This window comes from Eucalyptus grandis, chromosome 3 (genome assembly GCF_016545825.1).
Source record: "Eucalyptus grandis isolate ANBG69807.140 chromosome 3, ASM1654582v1, whole genome shotgun sequence".
In the NCBI taxonomy this organism is placed as follows: Eukaryota; Viridiplantae; Streptophyta; class Magnoliopsida; order Myrtales; family Myrtaceae; genus Eucalyptus; species Eucalyptus grandis.
In genome coordinates, this window is record NC_052614.1 from 22,764,743 (window position 1) to 22,784,103 (window position 19,361).

General features: G+C 40.0%; 1 protein-coding gene and 1 long non-coding RNA gene across 2 annotated transcripts; one reads left to right on the top strand and one right to left on the bottom strand.

Annotated features, from left to right (window-relative positions):
* Positions 1–1,736: 1,736 nt before the first annotated feature.
* LOC120291475 lies at positions 1,737–4,648 on the bottom strand. The gene is made up of 2 exons (XR_005549515.1): positions 4,202–4,648; positions 1,737–2,860 (listed from the first exon to the last, which is right to left on the bottom strand). It is a non-coding gene; the product is annotated as an uncharacterized LOC120291475 (long non-coding RNA).
* An 11,358-nt stretch (positions 4,649–16,006) lies between these two features.
* LOC104439386 (putative receptor-like protein kinase At3g47110) lies at positions 16,007–19,077 on the top strand. Its single transcript, XM_039309453.1, has 2 exons — positions 16,007–18,629; positions 18,731–19,077. Exons 1-2 carry the CDS (start codon positions 16,007–16,009, stop codon positions 19,075–19,077), a joined length of 2,970 nt encoding a protein of 989 aa, XP_039165387.1.
* The last annotated feature ends 284 nt before the right edge of the window (positions 19,078–19,361 follow it).

Genomic DNA, 19,361 nt, shown 5'->3' on the forward strand with positions numbered 1-19,361 from the left:
AAGTACAGGTGATGTCCATGTTTGTGTCGCACCATATTTAAGAGTGGTTTGAGATTAAAAAAAAAAAAATAGAAAGTTTTAGACCTTCCCCTTATCACAGATAGCTAACAACTCATGTTTTTACCAGGTCATTGAATCTGAATTACAATATGGGTTCATCATCCATTTTCTCACCTCTAGTGATTAGCATATATTATGCATTTTTTTCATGACATCCGCTTGGTTTATTATGCTAGCATGTCCGGACTTTGATTGAGGCGGTGAATTGCTTGTTGACTCGGTGATCTACTTAGTTTAGTAATGAAGCTGACTCACTTACAGTGTTTTGATATTAATCAAATTGAGTAGGGTAAGGTGGTTGTTCGAAATCCTGCAATAAGAATATGAAGCGTAAGTTGAAATTTGAGGCACAATCCAAATAGCGCATCAAGGTGTCCATATCGTAAATTTGGCGAATAACTCCACTAGAATATGAGTTCATGTGTTTAATGAATGGATCGGATGCTTTTGGTTGCTCTTTGATGCGTCCAACAATTGAATAAGAAATATAAGGCAAAGAACTGTCTAAGAAGGAAAGATATAATACAAGCCCGAACTCACAAAAGCAAACACGAAGGACCAGCAAAATGGCACAAGTTACTATTTAAGATAATTCGGTGAGAGTAGCTTTCTTTTAGAAAGCTATGCCTCGTTACACAATATGGTGTGGACCTAAAAACTAGTGTATGAGCCAAAACTGAAGCAAGTTATATCTGCCGTTGTATCCAAGGAGGTTCCAATTTTAAAACTTATCTAAAAGCCAAAATGATTTAGAAAATTTCGGATAATTATTGATGCAAAGGGCATTTTTGTTAAATTAATGTCTCGAGTTTGAATTTAGATAATGATTTGTTAAATTGAACATGTCGAGAAAGATTTCCCAAGTAGATTTCAAATTGGATGAAAAAACCCTTTTTTTTTTTGTTGGACTCCTTATAGCTGCACAAAGGAGGAAATAAAATAAAGATAAAATAAAACAAAAGTTAGGGTTTTCTATCTTTCTTTGTACGTGAAGAAGAAGGTAGAAGAAGAACCCATATTGGAGAAAAGAATCCAAGGTGGGGCCAGAGTCAAAGTTTTGACTATGGGCACACAATATAAAAGGGGTGCTCTATAGTGGAAAAAAGAACAGAAGCCCTACGAAAGAAAAAGGAGCCGCACGTCCACACGTCCATACATCGCACAAGCCTTCAAGGGGTAGAGAACGCGAAGCTATACGTATGTGGAGAAGAGACATATGCCTAGTTCTTGTTTTGGTGTACGTAGAGCATTTTACTTTGAGCTTGAATGTGCGGTAATTTTGTATTGTGAGTTTATGTCCAAATGAGTTGTTTATTTATAAATACTTTGGGTTTTGGCTTAAATCTAGGTATGGAAAACACTTAAGCATGTGAGCAATTGTAAACTCTGATTATCTGATTATAATAGATTATTTGTTGCTGGCTCTCCTCGTTGGGACCGAACCACGTAAATTTTTGGTGTCCTTATTATTTTTCATTTATTTCTCTAGTGATTTCACGTTAACGTAAATTGTAAGATCCTGTCATTTTCACGTATTATATATTTCAACAATTAGTATCAGAGCTTGGGATCAAATTTATTGATTGTGATTTGGAGTTTTTGCTTGTTTAATTGTTATTTGGAAATTCCGTTTTTGCAATTATGTTTGAGAGGAAATCGGAAATTGAGAAGTTCAATGAGAGGAACAACTTTGGGTTATGGAGCATCAAGATGCGGGCATTATTAACAACCAAGGTTTGGCCAAGACACTTGATAATGAAGATGAGTTGCTAACTATAATGAAAGCCGCTGAGAGGATAGATCTAATGGAAAGAGCAAATAGCACAATTCTGTTGAACTTGTCAGGTGAGATTTTAATAGGAGTTGCTGACGAGAAGAATGTTGCAGCATTATGAGCAAGACTTCAAGCACTCTATGTCACACCTCGAACCTCGGGCATGTACACATCCCTCGGCGGTCAACTAAAATTTTGCGACGTTCCCAAGATGCGTCACCGACTCTTTCATTTTATGAACATGCGGAAGCGAAATAAACAGATACCCTGACCACCATCAAACATTGGGATAGTGGAAAGACAAGCCAATTATCACAGATCACTTTATACACATATCAAACCAGTCTTATAGGTCTATAAACAGAAGGTTTGACCCAAAAGAATCTACTGGGCCATCTACGCTCCAGACCCTTTAGCCTCGGGCTCCAGGTTCTCCACACTAGGGACTTGAAAAATTTAAACCACGACAGGGTGAGATAATGTCTCAGCGAGTCAACACTCTAAACCCCGATTATGACGAGAATTCACTCAAAGGCGTCCTAAACATGCACCACTCAGAACTTACCTCGCCTTAGCACCTTACTGCATATTAGTACATCTCATATACATTTATACACGCAGCAAGCGTAATCAACAATAGGAATGCCTCACTTTCATATATCAATCAATCACAAGGGTCACAATTATAAGGCCAAACCGTTATGACACGCCTCATACCGTGCCACATAATTTTGCCCGATAATAAGGCACAACTCTTTCAATCACTCAGGCATGTTTTAGTTATTAAGGCCCATCGGCCATAGCCAACTCCCCAGTCGGCGATCATCCAAACCCCCGTCAGGCATTCAATAAAAATCAGGCATCGTCCCGCCCCATCGGGCACGGCAACGTCTAGAACCCCTGCCTAGACGGCATCCCATAAAGGAGCATTGGTCCAGCCTCCACCGCTACCGGCTTCTAGACCCTCACCAAGCATCCGATAAAATTAGGCATCGCCCCCAAACTCCCGTTGAGTGACGAGTTCCACTTAGTGACCATACATGCATGTCATCAACCAAACCCATTTCTTGTATTCCGTCATTTAGCCAAGAAAACCAAAATTCATTTTCAAATAATAAAACTTGCAACTACCCTTTTTTTTTCAAAACATTTCAAAATAAATTCGTACAGGGTCACGTACTTGTAATTAACCAGTCAAATTTTGCACGCATCTAGTATAAAACCTCCTCGTTTTATTGAGCACATAAGACTTGGCGTCCAAACCCGATATCATATTTCTTTTCTAATTTCTTTTCCAAACACTCCTTTTTGGAACTAAGCTTTAATAACCTCTTTTTTTTTTTTTTTTTTTGTTTAACACGTTTAGAAATAAATTCATAAGTGCTCACATACTCAAAATTAATCCGTCAAAATTTGCACGCACCTAGTTTAAAACCTTATTTTTGTATTGGGCAAACAAGTTTTGGTGTCCGGACTCGACACCTCATTTATTTTCTATTTAATAGTCCAAAGGGTCACATTTTGCAATAACAATAAATAACCAACAAAGACCAATTAACCTCACGATCTCACACACAAGTTCTTAGCATGCCACGAGTCAACCTCATCACCAAATACACATGATTCAGCAAGTACTACACCAAGAACAACAACAAAATCACAACCGATCCTAACCGGTAGAAATCTGGCCACTCGCACGTCTCCGAGTTTAAATCCAGAAACGTAATCAAACGAATTCGAAAAATTCTCAAATATGAATATGTTGTAAAGGACACCTAAACGAACATTTTTATTGAAGACACCTTAACCCAAATCTTCTTAGATTAAGAGCAGTAATTCGCTCAAACCGTTACAAAAACTGTGCCCATATCCAAAAATTTTGTTTTCCAAAATCAGTTTGGTTCAAGGTCCAAAACTTGTCTGTTTGATCTGAAATTTGAATATGTTAAACTACAAGATGTGAAAAACAACTTTCGTCGAAAAAATCTTTTAAAAATTGAACCCTAAGAGTTAATAAAAATTCATTGAACACCAAAAGGTCATTGTTTCAGCACAATCCAAGATTCTATTTTGCAAATGGCGAGACTGAAATCTTGTTCATTTAAATCCATAAAATTCTGAGTAAAATATATGTCATAGCTAAAGATGTCTAGAACATTTTTTAAGAAGAAAGCTACCTCAAAATCGTAGCACATTTTCTCCACAAAAATGGCAAACAATGAGGGTCCAGTGAACTGATCTGAATTTAAGCTAATCCAACTTAATTAACACTAATGATTCTTAGCACTAATATAACATGCTAATTAACACTAATATAACCCCTAAGTGAAATTAACAACCTAATTAAGGATTAGGAAGTTAACTCACCGAAATTCGACGGCGGTGGGTTCACGGCGATGGCAACGTGACGGCGACGAGAACCGGAGTTTACCGTGACTCTAACGAAGTTCCACTGACGACCGTGATGGCCTAACTAGCTCACGGCCAAAAGGAAGGGTTCGGCTCAACTTGGTCTCGGTTTGGGTGGATGCTGGTGGCTAAGGTGTGGTGGCTGCTCGATGGTGACGGCGCGGCTGTTGGACGGAGCTAACGGTGGGGACGGGCTGCTAGCTATTGGTGGCTGCAGGCGTGGAGTTATGGTGGACAATTGCTATGGAGTTGGGCGGTAGGTGATGGATGCTGGCGTGATGGATGGAAGGTGGTGGGATGAGGGCGTACAAATGGAGTTGGATGATGGGGGCAGCAAACAAGAAAGTGGAGGCGATGGTTGATGCGGCAGAGGAGAAAGATGGGGGGAAGGGAAATGATGGTGTTGGCAGTAGCTGGGAGAGAAGAAGAAATGCGTGAGGAGTTGTGGCAGCAAAATAAAAGGAGAAAATGGAGAAGATAAGGCTGAGGGGAAATGGGCAGAAAGGGTGAAGTCGGCAGCAAAAGGGGGGAAGAATATGTGCGTGAGAGAGGGGAAGAGAGAGGGAAAGTCAATGGGAAATATCTAAAATCATCATTAGAAGGCCCCAAAAGTCTTCATGCATATCTTCATCCTCCCAAATTACTTTCCTCAGCTTAATTTCCCAAAATAAGCCTAATTGAGGTAGAAAAATCCAACTTGGTCTACCCATCCGAATTTCCCTTTTTATTTTCTTTTTTTTTGCCGCAAACCAATTTTTCCGCAAAATCCCGAGCTCGACGGAATTTCTCCAAAAGACGAGACAGCGTCCTATAAATAAATCGTGACACGCTCGAACATACGATTCCTGAAACCGAATTCCATTTCGTGGTTAAAATCGACCGGACGTGATTTTAGTACAACCTAACCTACTAGGTAACTTTTAGGGATTTTATCACGTTTGACCCGTGGTCAATAATTTCCGATCCACGTTTGTGCATCTTCGACTCGTCGGTGACTCTTGGTTGTTGTCAAAATCTCAAGATTTCAATTACAAGTACCGAGTACAGAATTGACAGAAAATCAGGTTAGTGCCGTTCAACGTGAATTTTGCAATCATGTGAAATCACCCACAATTTAATTATGACATTCTATCGAATCGACCTATATTAGATCACTAATCGATTATAACGGTGCCATATTGACCATTGCTGATTATCGCGGTCGAATAGTCGATTTCTAATCGAATTCTCAAGTCTGTTGTGTTTATATCCCTTAACGGCTTCACCTGGTAGATTAGTTAACTCGTGAATGGTCAACTCAGAGAAATATGACCATAGGCGTGTCGACGAAATGCCCATTTCATATTATCAGGACAAGGTCAAAATTCAGGTGTCACACTCTATGAGAAGAAATGTTTGAACAATTGCTTATAAATGTTGAAAATGATGTTTCAATTTAGATATACTGAAGGTACGTCTATCAGAATCCACCGAGATGAATTCAATAAACTCATGATCGATTTGAAGAACGTTCGTAAGATACTTGATGATGAAGAACATAGCATAATGTTGTTAGCTTCTTTATCAGAGTCATGGGAGCACTTTACTGATTCACTGTTATAGAGGCGTACTACAATTACCTCAAAACAGGTAAAGTTTTCCTTGTTCTCTAAGGAGTGGCAAAGAAAATTGTGAGATACGGTCTGGCGCAAGAAGTAGTGCAAGCACTAACGATTCAGGGTAGAGAACAACATCGAGGGCCTAGTAGCAGCAGAGGTTTTAAATAGTATATTGAAATCACGCCATAAAAATTCCAAGGGATGTGTGAAGTGCTTTGAGTATCACAAGGAGGGGCACATCAAGAGAAATTGTCCAAAGCGGAGGAATAAAGGTGAGATATAGAATGCTACAAGCAATGTGGCAAACGTTGCCGAGGGGAGCATTAGTGATGTAGAAGCTGTTTTATGTGTGACTACCACTTCGTCAGGAGACGAATGGATGTTAGATTCGAGATGTTCTTATCATATGACGCCTCATAAGAACTGATTTATTATTTACCAAATTGCAGATGGTAGTAGCGTTCTTTTGGGAAATAATGTAGCTTGCAAGTCTGTGGAGATATGAACAATTCAGATTCGAATGCATGATGGGGTGGTGCGCATATTGACGGATGTGAGACATGTACCAGAGCTTAAGAAGAATCTTATTTCTTTAGGGACACTCGATGACTCAAGTGTAGGTACATCGTTGAAGGTGGAGTACTAAAGATCTCTTGAGGTGTCATGACAATGATGAAGGGGAAGAAAGTGAATACTCTCTATCATCTACTGGGAGAGACCGTGACCGAAACCGTTGCAGTTTTATCAGGTGAGTCACTTTCTAACTTGACTCAAGTATGGCATATGTGTTTAGGGCACATGAGTGAGGCAGGTATGACGATGCTAAGTGATAAAGGGTTGTTCAAAAGATAGGGAAGTTGGACTTATGTGAGCACTGCATTTTTGGGAAGCAGCGTCAAGTTAAGTTTACTACAGTTGTTCATTCGACTAAATGACCAGTTGAATACATTCATTCAAATGTTTGGGGCTCGTCTTTAGTTCTTTCTTAAGGAGGTGCTTGATATATGCTGACGCTTATCGACGATTATTCGAGGAAGGTATGGGTATACTTTCTAAAACACAAATATGAAGTGTTCGATTGGTTCAAGAAATTTAAGGCACTGATTGAGAAGCAGTCAAATAAACAAATCAAGTGCCTGAGAACCAATAATAACATGGAGTTTTGTGGTAAATATTTTACTGAGTTCTGCAAGAAAGAATGAAATGTAAAACACTGCACAATATCTAGGACACTACAATAGAATGGCGTGACATGGCGTGTTACCTGATTAATCGAACCCCATCATCTACTATAGATTGGAAGACTTATGAGAAAGTATGGTCAGGGAAACCTGATGATTACTCCATATTACATATATTCGGATGTCCTATGTATGCTCATGCGAGTGATGGTAAACTTGACTCGAGGGCTAAGAAATGCATATTTATGTGTTATGCACATGGGGTGAAAGGCTATCGGCTGTGGTGCATCGATCTTATCACCAGGTTTTCTAATAAAAAGAGATGTGATCTTCAATGAGACTATGGTGCTTCAACAGAGGAGTTCTAAGACACAACTCGCAGAGCAAACAGATCATGGTGTCATTAGTGAGGTGAAGTTTCAAGCGGAGACTCCTGAGACCTCTAAGGTAATAGAAGTTGAGACTGTAGATAAGGCTGCAATTTATGAAGTCGATGATAGTGAACAACCAACAAAACCATAGCACACTATAGGCGCATATAGAGAGAGAAGGCAAATTAAGTCACCGGTACGTTATGGTTATATATATATATATATATATATATATATATATATATATATATTGCTTATGTATTGACTATAGGTTATGAGGTGGAAACAGATGAGCTTTCGTCTTACTCTGAGGCGATGGTTGGCTCTGAGTCATCACAATGGCTAGGGGTTATGAGTGAAGAGATGGAATCACTCTATCGAAATCAAATATGGGAGTTGGTCAAAGTACCCAAGAGCAAGAAGACTGTCGGGAGTAAATTGGTCTTTAAATGGAAAGAGGACATTCCTAATATCAAGGCAACGAGGTATAACGTGAGACTTGTGACAAAAGAATATACACAGCATAGGGCATTGACTACAATGAGGTGTTCTCTCATGTGGTAAGACATACTTCAATTCGTGTTTTACTTGCCTTAGTTGCTTTGCAGGATCTTGAGTTAGAGTAGTTAGATGTGAAAACTACGTTTCTTCACGATGAGTTGGATGAGCAAATTTATATGAGGCAGCTAGAGGGATTTGTTATTCCACGTAAGGAAGATCATGTTTGCTTGTTGAAGAAATTTTTGTATGAGCTAAAACAATATCTTAGACAATGGTATAAACATTTTGATGCTTTTATGGCCAGTCAAGACTACTTGAAAAGTCAGATGGATAGCTACCTTTACTTTAGGAGATTAGAGGATGGTTCTTTGATTTATTTACTCTTATATATTGATGATATGCTGATAACAGTTAAGAATATATCTGATATTGATGTGCTGAAGAGGCGGTTAAATGCTGAATTTGAGATGAAAGATTTAAATGCCACAAAGAAAATATTGGGTATGGAGATTTTGCATAACAGGGTTATAGGAGTTTTACGTCTATCTTAAAAAAAATATTGAGAAAGATCGTGGCACGTTTTAATATGTAGTTGGTAAAATCTATAAGTACACTTTTAGCGAAGCACTTTATACTTTCAGATAAATTATCATTATAGACTGAGGAAGAGGAAGTGCATATGTCCCGTGTTCCTTATTCTAGTACCGTGAGTAGTATTATGTATGCTATGGTATGTATCAGACCTGATATTTCACAAGCTGTGAGCGTGGTTAGTTGTAATATGAAGCGTCTTAGTAAAGCTCATTGGAAAGCTATGAAGTAGATTCTTAGATATTTAAAAGGGACAATAGACATGGGTATAGTGTACCCAAGGGACAACAATGGCAGTGAGACCACTGATTTTGTGGATTCGGATCATGTCGGTGACTTGGATAATTGCAGGTCTTTAGCTAGGTACGTGTTTACACTATCAAATGGTGTAGTTAGTTGGAAAGCATCCTTATAGGACCATGTTGCCTTGTCTTCAACGGAGGCAAAGTACATGATACTAACCTTTGTAGTGAAGGAGGTGATATGGTTATGAAGTTTGCTCTTAGACTTTGATTTAGAATAGAAAAGTGTGGATATACACTATGATAATCAAGGTGCGATATATTTGGTGTATAATCCAGTTTATCACGAGCGAACGAAGCATATCAACATCAGATACCACTTCATCTGAGATGTCTTAGCTAAGGGTAATGTTATTATCAAAAAGATTGCTATAGTAGATAACCGGCAGATATAATGACTAAGTCCGTTCCTTTGACGAAGCTCAAGTTCTGCTTGAGCTCTATTAGCGTCTATGAAGAGTGAACACCTCTTAGGGCGTTGGGAGAGCAGCATGGATGATGAGCATTATAACTTGGCTTCAAACATTGAGCCAAGGAGGAGAATTATTAAATTAATGTCTCGAGTTTGAATTTGGATAACAATTTGTTAAATCAAATTAGTTGAGAAAGATTTCCCAAGTATATTTCAAATTGACTGAAAAAGGCCTTCTTTTGTTGGACTCCTTATAGCTGCATAATGGAGGAAATAAAATAAAGATAATAATAAATAAATAAAAAAGGTGAGGGTTTTCTATCTTTCTTTGTACGTGCAGAAGAAGGCAGAAGAAGAATCCATATTGGAGAAAAGAATCCAAGGTGGGGCCTAGAGTCAAAGTTTTGACTTTAGGCACACAATATTAAAGGCGTGCTCTACAAAAGAAAAAGGAGCTGCACGTCCACACATCCAGAAATCACACAAGCCTTGAAGGGGTAAAGAACGCGAATCTCTACATAAGTGGAGAAGAGACAGACGCTTAGTTCTTGTTTTGGCATATGTAGAGCATTTTACGTTGAGCTTGAATGCGTGATAATTTTGTACCATGAGTTTATGTCAAAGTGAGTTGTTTATTTAAAAACATTTTAGGTTTGGGCTTAAATCTAAATGTGGGAAACACTTGAGCATGTGAAAGATTGTAAACTCTGGTTATTTGATTATAGTAGATTATTCACTACTAGCTCTTTTCGTGAACATAGGTACCGATACTCGAACCGAACCACGTAAATTTCCAATGTCCTTATTATTTCTCATTTATTTCTTTAGTGATTTCGCGTTGACGTAAATTGCAAGATCATCTCGTTTTCACGCATTATATATTTTAACAATTTTTTAACTCAAGATGCTAAAAGCTCTTCTTGAAAGATTGCCTCTTAAAGAGATAGATTGGCAAGGGATCCATCATCCTCCTTGTAAATATTTTTGTTAATCAATCATTTTTACAGTAATTTACCCTTTAAACATACATAGTGATTAAGCAATTCTTGTTATTTGATCTTTTAGTTATAGATGCCTTTTTCCCATTCTAATGAATTTGTATTTATTTTTCAAAATATCTTATTTAGTTATATTAAGGTGGCTATATTTATTTAATTTTGAAAAATTCTCATCATTAAATATGATTATTGATATTTATTATTTTGATTATTAGTATATTAGTTAATTTATTTCTCTTCCATTTTCTATATTTTTCAATCTTTTAGAAAAAGAGGCTTCCTTACAAGAAGAATGAGATAAAATTTATACTTTTACCCCTCAAAATTCACAAGCATGTGCATGCTAATAACAATATAATGAAGAGTTAATAGCTTGAACAAAATAAAAGTTCAGACGTTATTGTATAACAAGTGAAAAATTGGAGGCAAATTTGTTTACCCCAAAATTCAGAGAAGTTGTGCGTAATTTACCCCCATATAGTGGAAGGGTTTGAACCATCTTTATTTACACAAGTGGGCCTTCGACTAAACTCAATCGGTGTTCATCGAAATCCCTTAGCCTTCAAAAGTGTCAAGCACTATTGATGCCTTGCCTTAGTTTACCAATATTTGAGACTGTCCTGCGATGGCTTTGGTAATCAAATCGAGAGAACCTAAAAAGAAAAGTTCAAAGAAGGGAAAAAGAAATGGAAAACTTCTCATGGTGGAGGTCATCATGCTCGCCGACCATGATTGTACAACGTTGTTGATTTTCCATGGGAAATTTGACTTCAAGATTAGAGCTAACATTCTTAATTCTCCACCAAATTCTAGAACGTCTTTCTTTCTCTTTGTTTAGTTTCTAACAAAGTACTTTGCATCACGTATTATTTGTTCATTACCAGGACCATAACTTCAATTTCTGTACCACACGGCAATTGCACATCGAAATTCCCCTTCTCCCACAAAATCTGAATTTGACTCATATACTCGTGCATTATTTTGCAAACTCTTTGGTTTCAAACGGCCAAACAGATTTGAATTTTAGCATCTTGCTTTTCCTAACATATATGTTTATAAAACCCCTATCTAAGCATGGTAATTGAGTTGTGCTGGCCCACACAAACCGGCCCTCTTAGTCTTGGGTTCAAGCTTGGCACGGGGGTTCTAGCCTGATGAATTGTAATCGGAACAAGAGTGATATGATCTAAGTGACGAACTTTCAAGAAATTTAACTTTGAAAAGAAACTCTTTGTAGTACGAGAGAAGTCAAGGAATCTTTTGACTAAAAATCTTGCTGGCAACATAAAAAACACGCTAAAAAGCATTGGCGGAACTTATTTTCCACATTGGGATGACCCACCCATCATCTCCTTGTTTGTGTTTTTGCTTTATTTCCTTTTCATTACAAGTGAGAAGTAACCCTCATGGTAAAATAAACGAATGGGGAAACTAATAAGGATTTTGTATTTAAGTTAGTGAAAAATCACCAAAAATAAATAAATAAATGTGGAATAATGAGGATTCAAAGATTTACGTGATTAAGTCCGAGTGTTGGCACATATATCTATGGGGAGAGCTAGTAATAAAAATTTGCTATAATTGGAGAATCGGAATTACAAGCACTCAATATGCTCGAGTGTTTCCTATGTCTAAACGAAACCTAAACCCAAGGTTTTAACAATTTGGATGTAAAAAACTCACAGAACAAGTAAGGGCGCGTTTGGTTGTGTTTCTGTTTAAAAATTGTTCCATGGAACAGAAATAGAAAAAGTATTTCTGTTCCGGGAACAATTTTTGAACAAAAATACGCGTTTGGTAAACTTGTTCGGGAATAAAAATAAACAGAAACATGTTTGGTAAATTTGAATAATTTTTTTATTTCTTTTATTTTTTATATTTTTTTTTTTTTTTTTTTTTTTTTTTTCTTTTTCATTTTTTTCTTCTTTTGGCCAGCGAACCGGCCGGCGAGGCGAGGCTCGCCCCGGCGGGAGGCGCGGCTCGCCGGCCACCGCCGGCGAGGCCGAGGCTCGCCGGGCCACCGGGCGAGGCCGAGGCTCGGCCGGCCGCCGGGCGAGATCGAGGCCGGCGGGCGAGATCGAGCTCGGCCGGCGCGAGGTCGGCCTCGCCTTGATCCGGCGAGGCCGAGCTCGCCGGCGGCGGGCAGGCGCGGCCTCGCCGGGCCACCGCCGAGGCGAGGCCGAGGCTCGCCGGCCGGCTGGCGAGCTCGGCCTCGCCGGATCCGGGCGAGATCGAGCTCGCCGGGCCGGCGCGAGGTCGGCCTCGCCCGGCCTACGGCGAGCCTCGGCCTCGCCCGGGGGGACGGCGAGCGTCGGCCTCGCGGGGCCGGCGAGCCTCGCCGTGGCCGGGCGAGGCCGCCGGCCCTCGTCGGCCGGTCGCCGGCCATGGCCGAGGCCGGCGACCGGCCAAAAGAAAGAAGAACAAAAAATAAGAGAAAAAAAGAAAAAAAAAAAAAGTGTTTCGATTTGTGTTCTTAAACAAGAAACACAAAATTTGTGTTTCTTGTTTCGTTTCTTTTTTGTTCCTGGGAACAAAAGAACAAAAAAAGGAACAAACGCACACAAACGCGTTTTGTTCCTTTTTGTTCCCGTGAACAAAAAAACAGAAATTTCTGTTCTCGGGAACAGAAACAGGTGCAACCATGCAGGCCCTAATATGCTTTGCCCGCAAACAAATAGGAGCTCTCTTTGAAAGGGTCGAAAATCAAGGACCACGTCCGTTCTTGATTTCCTTTCTTCGCGGCACAGCTTTCCAAGGAAGTCATTGGGCAGCCGTCAAATCCTCCATTTCGACATAAGTGTGTGTGTGCGCCCTTTCTTTGGTTCGGCCAATCTGCAATACTTTTAAAGTCCAACCCTTTGTGTGGGTTAAACTTGCATACTGGGTTGGGTTTTGCCATGTAAAAAGGTGTCTTGTGATCAATGGAAATGCATATGCTTTTGAAGGTCTTCATTTCTTCTTTAATTCAATCTGGAAGAGACTTTGCTTGTAGCTTGTTAGGACATAGAACCCACTCACAGTGGAAAAGCATATGGCGATTATGTTCCTATTTTTCTATGCCCAGCTCCCATTATGGCGAGTCCAATGATGCAAACTAACCAGACGGATTGGCTTGCTTTAATCTACTTCAGACACAGTGTGGATGAGGATCCGCTTGGAGCTTTGAGCTCTTGGAATGACTCTTTTCATCACTGTGAGTGGCAAGGTGTGATATGTGGCGGCCGGCATCCCAAAAGAGTCGTGTCCCTCAATCTAATGTTGAAAGGCTTGGGGGGTCTTCTATCACCTCATGTCGAAAACCTCTCTTTCTTGAGAAGCCTCGTTCTACGGAATAACAACTTTCATGGTGAAATGCCACAAAGCTCTCTTTGAAATGGCCAAAAATCAAGGACCACTTCCATTCTTGATTTCCTTTCTTCGCGGCACAGCTTTCCAGGAAGTCATTGGGTAGCCATCAAATCCTCCATTTTGACGTAAGTGTGTGCGTTTGCCCTTTCTTTGGTTCGGCCAATCTGCAAAACTTTTAAAGTCCAACCCTTTGTTTGGGTTAAACTTGCATATTAGGTCGAGTTTTGCCGTGTTAAAAGGTGTCTTTTGATCAAAGGAAATGCATATGCTTTTGAAGGTCTTCATTTCTTCTTTAATTCAATCTGGAAGAGACTTTGCTTTCAGCTTGTTAGGACATAGAACCCACTCACAATGGAAAAGCATATGGTGATTATGTTCCTATTTTTCTATGCCCAGCTCCCATTATGGACGTGTCTAATGATGCAAACTAACCAAACGGATCGGCTCGCTTTAATCTACTTCAAACATAGTGTGGATGAGGATCCGCTTGGAGCTCTGAGCTCGTGGAATGACTTTTTTCATCACTATGAGTGGCAAGGTGTGATATGTGGTGGATGGCATCTTGAAAAAGTTGTGTCCCTCAATCTAATGTTGAAAGGCTTGGGGGGTCTTCTATCACCTCATGTTGAAAACCTCTCTTTCTTAAGAAGCCTCGTCTACGAGAATAACAACTTTCATGGTGCAATTCCACAAAGCTCTCTTTGAAATGGCCGAAAATCAAGGACCACTTCCATTCTTGATTTCCTTTCTTCGCGGCACAGCTTTCCAGGAAGTCATTGGGTAGCCATCAAATCCTCCATTTTGACGTAAGTGTGTGCGTTTGCCCTTTCTTTGGTTCGGCCAATCTGCAAAACTTTTAAAGTCCAACCCTTTGTTTGGGTTAAACTTGCATATTAGGTCGAGTTTTGCCGTGTTAAAAGGTGTCTTTTGATCAAAGGAAATGCATATGCTTTTGAAGGTCTTCATTTCTTCTTTAATTCAATCTGAAGAGACTTTGCTTTCAGCTTGTTAGGACATAGAACCCACTCACAATGGAAAAGCATATGGTGATTATGTTCCTATTTTTCTATGCCCAGCTCCCATTATGGACGTGTCTAATGATGCAAACTAACCAAACGGATCGGCTCGCTTTAATCTACTTCAAACATAGTGTGGATGAGGATTCGCTTGGAGCTTTGAGCTCGTGGAATGACTTTTTTTCATCACTGTGAGTGGCAAGGTGTGATATGTGGTGGATGGCATCTTGAAAAAGTTGTGTCCCTCAATCTAATGTTGAAAGGCTTGGGGGTCTTCTATCACCTCATGTTGAAAACCTCTCTTTCTTAAGAAGCCTCGTTCTACGAATAACAACTTTCATGGTGAAATTCCACAAAGCTCTCTTTGAAATGGCCGAAAATCAAGGACCACTTCCATTCTTGATTTCCTTTCTTCGCGGCACAGCTTTCCAGGAAGTCATTGGGTAGCCATCAAATCCTCCATTTTGACGTAAGTGTGTGCGTTTGCCCTTTCTTTGGTTCGGCCAATCTGCAAAACTTTTAAAGTCCAACCCTTTGTTTGGGTTAAACTTGCATATTAGGTCGAGTTTTGCCGTGTAAAAAGGTGTCTTTTGATCAAAGGAAATGCATATGCTTTTGAAGGTCTTCATTTCTTCTTTAATTCAATCTGGAAGAGACTTTGCTTTCAGCTTGTTAGGACATAGAACCCACTCACAATGGAAAAGCATATGGTGATTATGTTCCTATTTTTCTATGCCCAGCTCCCATTATGGACGTGTCTAATGATGCAAACTAACCAAACGGATCGGCTCGCTTTAATCTACTTCAAACATAGTGTGGATGAGGATCCGCTTGGAGCTCTGAGCTCGTGGAATGACTTTTTTCATCACTGTGAGTGGCAAGGTGTGATATGTGGTGGATGGCATCTTGAAAAAGTTGTGTCCCTCAATCTAATGTTGAAAGGCTTGGGGGGTCTTCTATCACCTCATGTTGAAAACCTCTCTTTCTTAAGAAGCCTCGTTCTACAGAATAACAACTTTCATGGTGAAATTCCACAAAGCTCTCTTTGAAATGGCCGAAAATCAAGGACCACTTCCATTCTTGATTTCCTTTCTTCGCGGCATAGCTTTCCAGGAAGTCATTGGGTAGCCGTCAAATCCTCCATTTTAACGTAAGTGTGTGTGTTTGCCCTTTCTTTAGTTCGGCCAATCTGCAAAACTTTTAAAGTCCAACCCTTTGTTTAGGTTAAACTTGCATATTGGGTCGAGTTTTGCCGTGTAAAAAGGTGTCTTTTGATCAATGGAAATGCATACGCTTTTGAAGGTCTTCATTTCTTCTTTAATTCAATCTATAAGAGACTTTGCTTGCAACTTGTTAGGACATAGAACCCACTCACAATGGAAAAGCATATGGCGATTATGTTCCTATTTTTCTATGCCCAGCTCCCATTATGGATGAGTCCAACGATGCAAACCAACCGGACGGATCGGCTCGCTTTAATCTACTTCAGACATAGTGTGGATGAGGATCCGCTTGGAGCTTTGAGCTCGTGGAATGACTCTTTTCATCACTGTGAATGGCAAGGTGTGATATGTGGTGGACGCCATCCCAAAAGAGTCGTGTCCCTCAACCTAATGTCGAAAGGCTTGGGGGGTCTTCTATCACCTCATGTCGGAAACCTCTCTTTCTTGAGAAGCCTCATTCTACAGAATAACAGCTTTCGCGGTGAAATTCCACAAAGCATTGGCCACTTGTTTCGCCTTCGTCGTCTCGTCCTTAGTAACAACTCTTTGGGCGGACAAATGCCCACCAATCTTTCTCAGTGCTCAAACCTTGAGATTTTAAATCTCATTGGTAACCACTTTGCAGGAAAAATTCCTAATGAGTTCGGCTCTTTGTCAAAGCTTCAAGCTTTAGGTTTGGCTATAAACAATCTTGTAGGATCTATTCCTCATTCTATTGGAAATCTCTCCCAACTTTCCAAGCTTTCACTCATGAAAAATGGGTTGCAAGGAGAGATTCCCAAGACATTGTCCAAGCTTCATGGTTTGAGTTTTGTTCAATTGGCATATAACCAACTCACCGGTGAGATCCCTCCGACAATCTTCAACATGTCCGGCATTTTCTATTTCAGCGTCGGTAACAATCAATTGAGAGGGAGCATTCCTCCTTATATTGGTGATACTCTTCCTTCTCTCCTTCATCTTGATTTTAATAGTAATTTTTTTACTGGGGTTATACCTCCGTCCTTATCAAATGCCTCTAGCCTTCAATACATCTACTATAACATTAATAGTTTTCACGGACCGATGCCCGCAAATCTTGCAAGGCTAAAAGCTCTTAGAGTACTATCCCTTACTTCTAACGAGTTGCGAGATGACTTCAGTTTCATTACCCCATTGACTAATTGTTCAAGGCTAGAAGCTATTTTGTTGGCTTTCACTTTTCTTGAAGGTCAATTGCCGGATTCTATTGGCAATCTTTCCAATAGCATTAGTTTAATTTCTATGTCGTCCAACACAATGTACGGAACCATTCCTCCAAGTATTGGCAATCTCTTCAACTTGTCCTATCTTGACTTATCAAACAATTCGCTTGGTGGTCGTGTTCCTTCTTGTATTGGAGCACTCCATAACTTGCACGAATTGTACTTAAGCGGAAACATGCTAACGGGTGAGATTCCATCATCGATCGGCAATTTGACATTATTGAATTTCTTTTACTTGCCGTTCAACAACTTCTACGGGGAAATACCGCAGAGTCTTGGTAAATGCAGGCAGCTAATCGAGCTTGAGCTTTCCAATAATAATCTGAGTGGTTCAATCCCAGAGGAGGTTCTTGGCCTTTCTACCATTTCAATTATCTTCAACTTGGCACATAACCAGTTGAGCGGATCTCTCCCGTCTCAAGTTGGGTCCTTGATCAATCTTGGCGAATTGGATCTATCTTACAATAAGCTAATGGGACCAATTCCTAGCTCCATCGGCAAGTGCTTAGTATTGTGGCGGCTCAGCTTAGCATTCAATTCCTTTCATGGCGAAATTCCTTTGGCTTTAAGCACATTACGAGGCTTACAAGAGTTGGATGTTTCCCATAACAACTTATCTGGTGAGATCCCGAGCTTTCTCGCTCAACTTACAGATCTAAAGTACTTGAATCTATCTTCAAACAAGCTTGAAGGAGAAGTTCCGAAGCACGGAGTATTTCTCAATGCTAGTGCAGTGTCTGTCTTTGAAAATGGGAATCTTTGTGGAGGTATTGCAGAACTAAACCTTCCTTCTTGCAGATCGAATACCTCTAAACCATTATGGACTAGCAAAGTTAGAGTAATTGCCACAGTGACGGCCGTCTTGTCATACTTCATTATGTGTCTTTGCCTGTTTATCTTTTGGTATCGGAGAAAGAAGTTGAAAAAGAATACCTCTTGGATTGAATTTCCATTTAAACACAAATTTCCGATGGTCTCTTATGAGGAGCTCTTTAGAGCCTCAGACGGATTCTCTGAGATCAATGTGATTGGTAAAGGGAGATATGGTACTATCTATAAAGCAACCACACAGGAAGGCGGCTTGGTGGCGGTTAAAGTGCTCAACTTAGGCCACATAGGTGCTTCGAAGAGCTTCGTCTCGGAATGTCGAACCTTAGGGGCTATACGACACCGAAATCTCATGAAAATAGTGAATGTTTGTTCAAGCGTGGACTATCATGGCAACAATTTCAAAGCTCTATTGTACGAATACATGGCTAATGGGAGTTTAGAGAATTGGATACACCAAGGAAACAAAGAGGATGTTGAGCATGAACATGAACATGAACATGGAAAGCCAGGGCATTTGGGACTAATGCAAAGGTTAGACATTGCCATTGACATAGCTTCTGCAATCAAATATCTTCACGAGGTTTGCAGCCCAAAGATTGTACACGGAGATCTGAAGCCAAGTAACATCCTTTTGGACAACGAGATGATGGGACGAGTTGGGGATTTTGGGCTGGCAACAATTAGCTCCCTTACAAAAACAGATGCCATGGACATTGATGACAACGGTAGCTCATTGGTAGTGAGGGGTTCCGTAGGTTATATCCCTCCTGGTAAGAAAATTTTCTCATTAATTGTCTAAGTGTTATTTGTGTTTTGCTTTTAGATAAAATATTTATTTTCATTATATACTGCTTGACGTACACTATTTTAGAGTATGGCATGTGGGATATGCTATCCACACAAGGCGATATGTACAGCTACGGTATTCTTTTATTGGAAATGTTAACTGGGAGGAGACCCACAGAAGAGACTTTCAAGGACCATTCAAATCTCCACAACTTTGTCAAGGTGGCTCTGCCAGACCGAGCGATGGAGATCGTGGACTCGGCCATTTTTAACGGAGAAAGTGAGAATGACATTGAGAAGATGAGAGGATGTGTTGCCTCTGTCCTAAGAATTGGAGTTGCATGCTCGATGGAGTTACCGCAAGATCGGATGGACGTGGCCGAAGCTCTCAAGGAACTGCATAAGATTCGGGCTAGGTATGGATCCAAGTAGGAGCTTGGTTGAAGGAAGTTCAGCTCCCAGACACTTGGACTAAACTTTGTCTTAGGATTAATTTTGCTCTTTGAACAAGAAAAATTCAGATGGTTCTATTCTCCATCTTGGTTGTAATCTTTTTCACTAGGCCCAAAGCCAAACTCATATACTATTCAAATGTATGTAATCCATCTCCATCTCCATTCCCCCTCCCCTCTTTACGATCTCCCTATTTTCTTCATATGAATTTTATGTTTCTAATTTTTCCTCGGATAGTCCATCTCTAATAATTTTCTTTAGAT